The following is a 12,528-nucleotide window of genomic DNA, read 5'->3' on the forward strand; positions in this document are numbered from 1 at the left end:
TTCATTAATTCTTCCTCATTTGCTATATAACATTATTGGTTGGGGTGCTTGTATAAGTATTCATTGCATCGTATTTTCGCATTGCAGAAAAGAGCGGTACGTATCATTTCAAAGTCTTCATATGATAGCCATACAAAGCCATTGTTTTATGAATTGAATATACTGCCAGTATTTTTACTTCATGATTATCAAGTGATTTGTTTCATGCATTCATATACCAATAATATGTTACCAGAAGTATTTGATAATCTGTTTGTGCGAAATAGGTCAATTCACAATTATAATACAAGATGTGCAAATTATTTTCGTGTGCAACATGGAAGGTCTTCATTTACAAACTCTAATATCATATGCAGAGCACCTAAATTACGGAATATGTTACCTGAGAATATCAAACAATGCAGTGTTGTTAAAAGTTTTGAAGTAAAGTTGAAAAGATATTTATTACAAAAGTTTATATCAGATAATTAGATAAAATTTCTTAAATCAGGCTAAGTTATTGTGTGTGTGTGTATGTACAAATGTCTCAATGTTCTTGATGTGCATGTCAATGTATGTTGCACCCTTTAAAAAAAGAACATACTTTATGATTACTGTTGGATCTTCAAGTTATACTTACTTTCTGGAGATCCATCCATTTGCCATTCATATTGTCTTTTTTTTTGCAACCGTTTATGTAATCTGCATTTTTACTTTTTTGTAAATGTTAAGTATCATGTCTTTTGTTCATGTTGTCATGGAAATGGAAAATAAATTCAACTCAATTCAATTCAATTCAATTCAATAAATCATGCTATGAGGGAAAATGTGCTTGTGAATAAGACAGACACTGTGATGTGTAATGATTTTGTCTTCCAAAAAGCTTTATGCTTGCTGCTGGAAAAAAAAGAAAGGAAAAGGATTCAGTTCTCTCATAAAAAAGGGTTCATTCTGAGATCCGAGCTTTATGTTCTTATCATAAAAGTCATGAAAATATACGATTTTAGTGTTAAAATTATAATGTTTTGTCAAAATTTCTCCTTTACTTTCAAGTGATAATTTCTTTACCTAAACAGTTACTAAGCACTCAGGAAAGTTCATAGTTCTAATGCATACAGTGTATTTTATTCATACTCCATACGCAGTACATTGAGTGTGCAAGTGACTTAAAAGTTTCAATAATATATGTAATCATATATTGGAAGCGTTCAGTACGGCTCTGGAAGCGTTATTGGAAGAGCGCTATCTCCGTGTCAGAGACAAACAGTGACGAGGGGCTTATAAGCAGATTCTTTACGTCTCTACACCCAAGTAAACACAAGTTAGTAAGTAAGTGTCACACTGAATAAGCTCCGGGTCAACTATCCATGTCAAGTACGTTGGTTAGGTCAGTTCAGGGACCTCCCTGGTCAGTTTGACTTAAACGTGGAAAAAGCCTCCCAGTTTGTGCATGGTTTCTTATGGCTACGGTCACAACCCCCAAAATCAGCCTGTTCGACAACTGGTCGGCGAGTTTTTAGCCGATTTCGATCGAACAACGACCGGTGATCGACCAGTGACCGACCAGGCACCACTGATTTTTAGGGCATCGGTCGGTCGCCACTGAAGTTTTAACGAGGAGTTGAAATTTCAGCGGCGACCGACCAGTTTTCACTCGCTGCCCAAAATACGCTCGGTGTCCGAGCGGCAACTGCCCATAGACACTGACCTAATCGAGCGGTCGGCGCCGAGCGATTAAGGGAACGAAAATAATAGAGACAAAAATGACAAAAGCACACCATAAAAGCAACGGAATAGATCGAGCGGTCGCCGTCGAGCGATTTAGGGACTAAACATGATAAAGATAAAAATGACAGCCTTGGCAGAAGCACTGAAGGAAACCAAGGACTGTATATGGAAGAGAAGCCAGGACAATGTGGAAGAAGCAGGGGAGGGATATAAGCAAGGAAACCCCACCAACATCTCAGCATCTCAACATCTCGGGAACCAACATGAGGGATATGGAAGACGGGGACAACCACTTCGGGGCAAAAGAGATGAAATCTAAAAGTTACTGTCGATAGGTAGACTTAGTAATCATTGGCAATATATGGTTTGGTTACCTTATTTATCAAAGGCCTATATATTGAATGAAGAAGTCATAAATGACAAAAGATGGGGAAACTAAAATATGAAATGAAATAGGACTAGAAAAATACTGTTTAATATAGAAGCAAACAAAGATATTTTGGGAAATTGTGATCTATTCTCATTTTTGTTCCCTCTTGGGTTTCTTCCCTTTTGTTTGATTTCCTAATTTCTAGTTATCTGTGGTTTCACATAACTGAGATTTGGTAGTTGGTAATTTAACTCTTAAATCTTTAGCCTCGAGCTTTAGCTTAATTAATCAATTGATTATCACATCAAAAATCACATATATACATGTAGGTAGGACATGAATAAACCTAGGTAGCTCGTGAGAAATTTCCGGCAGAGACCTGCGGGCGGCCGCCGGTTCGCCTACGGGACACCGTTAGATGACCTATCGATCACCCATCAATTTCCTAAAAATCGTCCAGTTGCCAATGGAGCATACCATTTTAAGAGGAATTCAAACTTTATTTGATGAAAATCGGGTTTGGAATGACTGAAACATCCAAAAACAAGGTAAAACAAAGCGATCTTAATTAGAGGTGGGTCCCACACTTTATTAGAATCGCTCTGGTTTGGATATCTCAGTCATTTCAAAAACAATTTTCATCAAATAAACATTGAATTCCTCATGGAATTACATGCTTTTTCATATATTATTAGAGGTTTCTCATTATCTCACTAAAGAAATGTGAGAAACCTGAAATTATGTCTCAACCAAAACTATACTATCCCTTTAAATTCTGTTTCATATCCTTAGATCAACAAAAATAATGTGTAGAGACATCACTCAACTGACAGCAGCCGATAAACCTTTCCTGCGAGGGAAATTGTGTGTGTGTGTGTGTGTGTGTGTGTGTGTGTGTCTGGGATATGACACCACTTACTTCCCATTGCTCTAATTTATTGTGAATGTGTATTCAAACAGACTATGATACATGTTGGTATTTCCAATGTTCTTTAAATACGGTCATTCTTTTGAAAAAGAATAAAGATTATAAAGTATTGAATTGCCTGTGCAGTGCTCTACTGAAGAGTAATGACTCTCTGACATGTGTCCTAGGTGGCAGAATTAATACTTCAAGATTCAAGATTCAAATTTATTTTCACTTCCATCAAATAAACAAAGAAATTATATACAATGCATATGTACAGGATATATTATGTAATAATTGCAGAATGTGATTTAACAAAGTACATATGAAAATGAGTAGCAGATGAAAAAAAAAACACACAAAAAACACGCAATTATGTTTTTGTTCATTACATACATAAAGCGTATAATACAAGTTAACTAAGTATGGGGATGGAAATGGAGGGTCCCACTAAGAAGCAAAGCTTGTACGATATGGGACCATCAGAAAATACACAAAACAGCAATAAAAAAAAACAATTAAATAAAACGAACCGATGTCAACTGACATGAAATACAAATAATTGGAGAGGGAAAAATGAAAAAAGAAATAAAAGGAAAAAGAAAGGGATAAAAAAAGAGCTACCGCACGTGTCATCGTGGACGCAAGCAAGCTGGATTCCATGATGTAAAATTAGTGATAAAATACATGCTGGATTGAATATAATGCAAAAAATTTTATACGTCATTATACCGGTAACAATGCAGGAGAAGGAGAGAATAGACACATCGGTACATACGGAACACTAACAGAAACATGTAAGGAGGACTTGTGCTTAAAAGAAAAAAAAATCATAATTGTATAATGTTCAAAGAAGTGATGACTGGACTGAGATGGTAAACCGAACAACTTCAATCACACCACGGACTCACAATCTTGCAGGCATGGCTGTTTCCATGGGTAGAATAAGATTATTATTACGGGGAAAGCCCTCTATGCACCACCATTACCCCAAAGTATAAAATTACATTGTGGGTTACATGTTTACCACCATGGTTACATAATTGACCCCCTCCTTGAAACAAGAACAGCAACAACAAAACAAAATTAAAACATACAGTGTACATGTACATTAGGGGAGTGATTATCATTGGTCAACATAACGGTATGAATTCCTCGGCACTGTGTGAAAAGTGAAACGGTGGGATGTAACATTCTAACTAACAGTTATACGCAATACATCATTCTGTCCCACTGGCTTATGGAAAAATCAACAATAATCACCACTCTTGTGTGTTGCATTGAGTTAATGTCCATAGGTATGTGAATGAAATTTGTGTACGTTGGATCCATTAGCACAGAAAAGGATTAATATACATGAACAAACCCAATCATGTTTGCGAATATGATTTGTATGTTGATATATTTTGTATTTCAATGATTTGTTGTAATTGTATTATCAGAAGGAATTTATGATATTACAAATAAATAGAATTTGATTTGAACTGAAGTGAAGTTAAGCTATAATTTTGAGAAACCTGTGCTTGTTTGCCAGGTAAAGTTCACTGTGGTGAAGTGGAACATTCATTCCCAGTCATATATACACAGACCCTCAAGGATCTACAGGGCGATCTCCGGATCATGCCAACAATGATCCGGGAAGTTCCGGGATAGGTTTGCCCTGGATGGAGCGTCGACGAGCGTTGATGACTGTAGACACAGTATCAACACGGTAGCTACACGAATGAGGCCGAAAGAGCACGGCATCTACACGGCGCTTACACCGACCATGCCGGACCCACTCGGAAACTACACGGTCGATGCCGGCAGAGCACGGCGTCTACACAAAACCATCAGGGTGACTACACGGACCGACACAGCAGCTCCACGTACCACGCCGGCAGACGAAAATCTTCCATACAAAGCGAGCTGATTTTGCATTTTCATCAATCTGTCGTTCTCGTCACAGACCCCGCAGGGAATGCGATACTTCTAATGCAGCAACAGTTTACAGTACACCAAAGTAATCTCTATTATCACGTTCTATTTGGCGGTCAAAATTGGTTGCTTGTTTCTTTCTTTAAAAAAGAAATTCAAGCTGCCCTTATTTGGTATAATTAAATCTTAAACAAAATGTTAGTGCCTAACCCTGCCACAGGGGCCCCATATAAAATGTGTCTCTCATCTGAGGACGTAATGTGATTATTTTTCTCTTACAAATGGAAATACATTGTATTATTGGTATGAGCTATGCAAAATCTTAGTGTTACAATGATGATAAAGTTTTTGTCAACCTTTCACCTTTTATTTATCAGTGATAATCTATCTACAGTCACCGAACCATCAGGAAAACTGCAGTTCTCAAGCATACAGTGTAACGGTAGTTTCGTAGCTCAGACTGTTATTGGATAATGTTTGGTGCTGACAAAATAGAACTATGAGTCCAAAATTGAAATAGCGCCATCTCCTGACCACGTTGATGAATCTCTTGGTTGGCTGCTATCAAGGACGCGTCGTGTTGGCTAGTGGTCTTCTGTCGTGTCTTCTGTCGGCCGGCGGAACCTGTGTGTGTGTGTGTGTGTGTGTGTGGGGGGGGGGGGGGGGGCTCAGTCCCCCTCCCCTCATTTTTTGCACCGTTCAAAAGAATACATACAATTGTAAGGTGTCACCACTTTGGCCCCCATACTTATCTTTACCCCGGAAGTGCGTAAGTGGCACTAGAAAGAAATATAGACCTTGAAGTGTGAACGTTGAAGGCCCTTTTTTTTTTTTTTTTTTTTTTTTTTTTGCTTGTCAGCAGCTGTTGAAAAAAAAAACAACAACCGGAAGTGATGAGCTGAAGACCTTTCTTTTTGGTTTTGTTTTTGGCTTGTCAGCTGAGGAAACCCAGAAGTGGCAACAGAAGTTGCGCTGAAGGCCCCCTCCTTTTTTTTTTTTTTTTTTTGCTTGTTAGCTCATGAAACCCGGAGGTGCCCCCCACCCACTTTTGAAAACGCTCCGCCGGCCCTGTTGTGTGTGGCATAGGCCTATGGTTTAGTCGTGTAGGCCTACACTGTTTTAGCACTCGATTCGAATCATCCAATCTGAAATAGGGTAATTGTTTTCTGCATACCTCCCTCTCTTTCTCTCTTTTTGTAAGATGTCTAGTTTTATTCTCAACCACGCGAGGAACAAAAAAAAAAGAAGAAAAAGAAATGAGATAGACGATTCTAATGTTATTAAAACATCACGTAACTTCACACGAGTCATGTACTTATTTTCCATATCCAATTTTGATGAATGGTCAGTGCATTATATATTTTTAGTCTTTTATTGTTATGTCTGTGGCTATCAATCTTTCTGCAATATTGCTCCTTTTTGTCATTTTGTAAGCTATTCTCGCAGTGCTGACTTAAAGTGAAATGAAAGAATTTGAACACCACATCTCTGAACGGTATATTTTGTGCTGTGTACTGGGCATAATTATTATTTGTGGTCTTGAGCAAGATGTTTCCTGGTATAGATTTCTTGTTAAAATACAATGTGCGCTATTCAGTTTGTTTGTTTGTTTGTATGTCTGTTAAGGGGAGGGTATCCCTTTGTTAGATCATGATTGATTACGATAAGCAATGAAGATTGTATTGCTTTATTATTTGTACTATGCACAATGTAGACTTTACCAGCGTTTAATCATTTTTCCTTTATGTTATTTGTCTCCACACCAATTTAATCTTGCTTTACCAAGAGGCTCGTTTGAGTCATGTTAGAAACATTGGGAGTTATGTGTTTTCTTAGTATCTATTTGAAACTAGAGTGATTTTCAACTGCTCCAAATTTATGTTTTCACGTAGGCCTATAGTTGTATAAATTCAGTTTTCACTCACACACACACACACACACACACACTGACACAGACACGTACATAAAACTCGAAGGCGTGTCAAGATTTTATGAGTGGAAATGAGATCGATTAGTTTTAATATCCTTTTGAAGGTCTTGGACCCTTAAAGCATAATGAATAATGGAGAAATCGACATAATTCGAGAAAAAAAAAGAACAAGAGCAGAAGTCCCTATAATCCCGGAATATTGACTGTGAAGCTTTATAGGCCTACCCTTTTCAGAAGCATAATGATTTGGATGTTCTTCATTGGAATTTCAGTTTATTGCTATTTCCTTCCTAGTTCACGTAGTCTAGATGTCGTATGCTATTTAGTTTCGACTGTATTTTTGGAGGGGGGGGGGGGGAGAGGTTGATTATTATAGCCTAGAGGGTCTCAACCCGCTCGAGGGACACTATAATGGAGTTAAGGTCCCGAGCAAAAGTCCATAATTATCTGTTTTACCTTTCCCATCGCTCTTAAATAGAAGCACAGATGGTTTTCTTACAAATATAAGATTCTTCGCGAGTGCAAAGTGCATCATTCCAATCACGTGTCACGCCGGATTGTTCGTTGCGGTACCAGAGATGGGCACAGTCTTCATTGCCTCCACCATTGTTGGGTTCGCCAGAGATCCAGTTGGTGTAGTCCACCCTGGATCCATCGGACCAGCGAAAGCTACCTTCCCTGTCTCGGTCATTGAATCCCAGCCAGAACCCCTTTGATCGATAAATATGACAGTGAAAAGAAAAGGAGCCGGATTTGCTGAAGGCGATTATTACTGTTGCAAGCGTCTTTATTTACGAATCCATACGAGGAAACACACACACGCGCGCCCGAGAGCGCAAAGACATCTTTTTTTAACTAAAGAGATTTTTCTCGAATCATTTACCTTTGTAAAGACCAATTAGGATCTTTATTTGTATTTTCTTTAACAGAGCTTATAGCAAGGAGGCATAGGCTAACTCGGTGAAAGGATGCGTCAAGCTGGTGTGTTCAATGGGAGTCAAACAAAACATTTTATACAATAAAACATCATCATAAGTGAACTCGTTCCTAATTGTCGAGTTTTTAGAAAAGTAATTCATGTATATATTTAGAATAATGAAACAGGAAATGCATTAAGGAACATGAAATTTAGGATATTATATAATATATATATATATAATCATTGTGAATATTCGCACTGTCATCCCTGAAGAAGAGGAAGGATCCTCGAAAATTCGGATTATTCATTAAATCAAGATTGGCTATTAATGCATTCCCTGCATTCCTCTGTTGTGACTTTATATATATATATATATATATATATATATATATATATACATATATATATATATACATATATATATATATATATACATATATATACTATTTCATATAATTATGTCTCAGTGGAAATGCATTAATAATCATACTTGGTATAATATATATCATATGATATTTCACTGCAACCCTATACTTCATAGTATGATCATAGTGTAAACAAGAACTTCCATTATACATTACGTTGATTTGAATTTGGGCGACTTTTATGTGTACAGAATCTTGGTTTCGGATCACCATAGCAATTATTAGCGCTCATCCAGTGAGCATAAAAACAAATTGAAACATACTATATATATATGTATGCATTTTGAGTCAATTTGTATGACAATATGCTAAGCCGTATACATCGTGTTATGGTATCCTCAAAATGTATGTACTCTCTTGGTATGTCTGATTACAAAAAACAGAAATAAAACCAACCAACCACCCACCAACCAAACAAAGGAAATATGTTTACAGTGATCCAGTGTTGTGATTATAACTCCATTATGGTCACTACTTTGCATATCAAATGGACATTATACGAGTAATAAATCGATCAGATAAATTGCAAATTATTGTGATATATTGATAGTTTCGCAATATAGGGTATAACCCTATTTTTTTTTAGCAGAATCTAGTTGTCACTGTATAGAGTTGACTGACATATTATAAAAAATAACGAAAATCCAGAGTCACTCTCATTTTTAGTTTTATAAAAGAACACTTAGACTAAATCCTCTACCCTATTATAGAAGGAAAAAAAATAATGTTACCATTCAAAAAATGATGTCATATCAAGGACATTTTGGAGATTTTTTTTTTCATTATAACGCTCTATTGTACACAGACATTCCTATCCAGGAGTGAAATCTTTATACATGTACCAATTACAACAGTAGTACTGTTATTATCATTATTATTGTTATCATTGTTATTATTATTATTATTATTATTATTATCATTTATCATTATCATTCTATCATTATCATAATTTTTTTAAGGCTAACCAAAATATCAGTAAACCTCACTAAAGAGTTCAGCTAACATTCATTGATCCCAAATGTAATTTCCCTTTTGCTTACGATGGGCATGAGACTCACCCTCACTGGTGTACGAACAGCTGTCCTCCACAGCTGGTACAAGAAGGTATTTTCTCCCTCGCTGTGCACTGAGACCAGGTCTCCGCCGAGGTTTTGACAGTGGCTCCTTGCAGCAGTCCACGTCTTTGCAGCACCGAACGTTCGATAACAGTCGTTGCCGTACTGCGTCCAGAGACTCTCGCAACACAACTGCGTCGACAAGTGCACTTGAGCGAGTGCCACAAGGACTAGGGTAAGGGTAGCTGGTGCATGCATGGTCGTCACTTTAGTATAGGCTCCTCGTTTCCACTCCAGATGTATGATATCACCCTTTATTTTTTACGTGAATTATACTGCTGGGTGAATCAGAACGTGAAAGGGTTGGAGTTTTGAAAAGCCAAAATAAAAAAACCCAACAACAACAGCAACAACAACAACAAACAAACAAACAAACAACTTTTTTTGAGGTTTTGAGCCTGAAACAATAATGTGGAACGAGAAACATCTATAATTCTAAGTGTAGCTCTAGGTATCCAGCAACAACATTATTCTATTGATTTTCTTCAGTAGTTTAAAGAAACCATATTATAATTATAGTGACTACTTTTGAATAACGCACAGATCCACCTTTCGGTGCTCATGGCGCTTCGAAAAAAAAAATTGAAAGATACATAATATTCATGTTCAAACATGACAACAGAGAAGAAAATGGCAAACAACAAACAAACACATACCAGATAAAGAATACAATTTTTCAAACATTATAGACTGCAAATAATAGTCCTCGGTGTTAGAGGAACAGATGCGTTTTAAGTTTGGATTTGAATGTTTCTGTGGATGACAGTTGCCTTAACTGAATAGGTAACTGATTTTGGTCCCATGACGGAGAAAGCACGATTACCCCATCCATGTTTTACTCTGGGTGTTAGGAGTAACAATGCATCTGATAATGAACTTAAACTTCATGTCGGATTGTATTTGGGAATAGAGTCGTGTATTCGGTACAAGGGGAAAAAGAATGGACTGAATGATGTACTAATAGCAGAATCTCGATTTGTCTTTTCTACAGGTAACCAATGTAACGAACGGAGAATTGGTGACATGGAATCAAACTTTTTACTAACAGTTAACAACTGGGCGGCAGAATTTTGCGACCGCTGATGTCTTGTGACATTTTTCTTTTTTTTGTGTGTGTGCAAGGGATTACACAACAACGAATTCGAAAAAATCCAACCGAGAAGAAATCAAAACACGAATACGTATCTCAGCTGCAGATTTAGACAAATATCTCCTTATGAAAATTAAGTTACGCAACCTATATCTAACATTTCGCTGAATTTGAGTTATATGACTTCGAAGTGACATTTCCTGATCATATAACACCTAAATTACGGGCAACTTTTGATGGAGTAATACAAGTGCTACCAATACGGACATGCCGTGATTGGTAATCGACTTTAGTTAACATATGCTTTGAACCTGATAACAAAAGCTCAGATTTATCATGATTCAATTTAATCCCGTTGGATGTAAGCCAGATTTTCAGGTCTAGCAAACATGCTTCAAGTTTTGCAATGGCAGATGATAACGAAGACATAGTAGGTTTAAAAGACATATACAGTTGTATATCATTTACATAACAATGGTTACCAATACTATGCTTGCGAAATACTTTAATGATTGGTTGCATGTGATACAAAGAAAAAAAGAAACGGGCCTCCAACAGAACTCTGGGGTACATCAAACTTTGTAATAGTCTTAGAAGAGGTAGAATCACCAATTCTGACATAATGAGATCGATCACATAAGTATGGCATAAACCAATCAAGGACGGTTCCCTTGATACCCAAATATCCCAACCTTTGAATCAGGATAATGCGATAGACTGTGTCAAAAGCTGAGCTCATATCAATCATGATAGCAGTGATGTTACCACCTTCTAATTCTCAGAACACACTATCTGTTAAGTTGACTAACAGTGTTTCCACATTTTGACCAAGCTTGTGTGCAGCTCGAAATGAATCAAACAATTCATTATCTTGCACATATAATGGTTGTCAATTGCGAGAAAACAACCTTCTCAAGCAGTTTACTCAAATAGGATAGATCTAAAATTGGGCGGTAATCTTTTTAGACACTCCTGATCTATGCCTATTTGTTTATATATGAATATAAATATTATAATCGTATATGTATTAGTATATTCGTATACATTATATTCGCCAGTGTATACAATGTATACACTGACAGAGGCCCTAGGCGGGGCGAAACTTTTGTTAATAAAAACCTTGTTGGAACTACAAAATGGTGTACTCGAGACTCCTTCTACTACTTATGACAATATTTGAAGTCCGACACGTGGAAAATTCCAAGATGACCATAAATACACACACACATATATATATTTATATAGATTATATAATCATATAATTTTGTATTATATTCCAAATCTTTTATGATCTGTTGCTTTCAAGTGACAACTCATTTGCTGTATTTTATTGACAATAATTTATCACATGTAATGATAACTGCCAAGAAAGCATACAACTACAAAACATTTGTTTTGAGAAAAACAACAACCAAGCGGAATATAAATTCAAATACCAACAAGGAAACCTGGTTAACAAAGGAAACGAAACGGAACAGATTTATACGATCATAATCCCATACGTGATGTCCAATGCCAGAGAGAAGTAACCTTAAATTTTCTTATTCAAATTTTGTACCTTAGGTAGTGTATAAATATCTACTCTATAGGATGTACCATGATATACCCTTTACACTTGACCAGCAACATCTTTATATTCTTTTAGAGAGAGAGAGAGAGATGGTGTAAGCGATAAGCTTCTTACCTTCTGAGAACGAATCGACTCTTCTTCGTCTGCAAGAATCGTTTGATATGACAAGGTTCGGGGAAGTTTGCAGCCTTTTATGAAAATGGAATTTTTTGATGCACTACCCTGGATTAAGTGTACGTCACTGCAGCAGTATATGTTTGTCAATCGGCTTGCGTGTTGGTATATCCAATCGGCTTGCGTGTAGGTTATATCTAGTCAGCTACAGCGTCTTGGTATATCCAATCAACTTGCGTGTTTGTTATCCAATCAGCTGCAGCATGGTGGTATATCCAATCAGCTTGCGTGTTTCTTATATTCAGTCAGCTGCAGCATGGTGGTATATCCAGTCAGCATGCGTGTTTGTAAGGCCTATATCCAATCAGCTTGGATGTTGGCATCTCATCACATTACTGAACCACCGGTAATGCCTCGTAGACGATAATCATTGAAAGACTGATCATTCAAGTGATAGTACCAGG

The 12,528-nt window shown here is 36.9% G+C and overlaps 1 protein-coding gene across 1 annotated transcript; it reads right to left on the reverse strand.

Annotated features, from left to right (window-relative positions):
• Positions 1-4,602: 4,602 nt before the first annotated feature.
• Positions 4,603-9,564, reverse strand: LOC139737756 (echinoidin-like). The gene is made up of 3 exons (XM_071648430.1): positions 9,234-9,564; positions 7,383-7,541; positions 4,603-4,803 (listed from the first exon to the last, which is right to left on the reverse strand). Exons 1-3 carry the CDS (start codon positions 9,486-9,488, stop codon positions 4,603-4,605), a joined length of 615 nt encoding a protein of 204 aa, XP_071504531.1. The 5' UTR covers positions 9,489-9,564.
• Between the last annotated feature and the right edge of the window lie 2,964 nt (positions 9,565-12,528).

The sequence above is a fragment of the Diadema antillarum genome, unplaced genomic scaffold (assembly GCF_040938485.1).
Source record: "Diadema antillarum isolate AM-2024a unplaced genomic scaffold, OU_Dant_1.0 seq00000703_RagTag, whole genome shotgun sequence".
Taxonomy (NCBI): Eukaryota; Metazoa; Echinodermata; class Echinoidea; order Diadematoida; family Diadematidae; genus Diadema; species Diadema antillarum.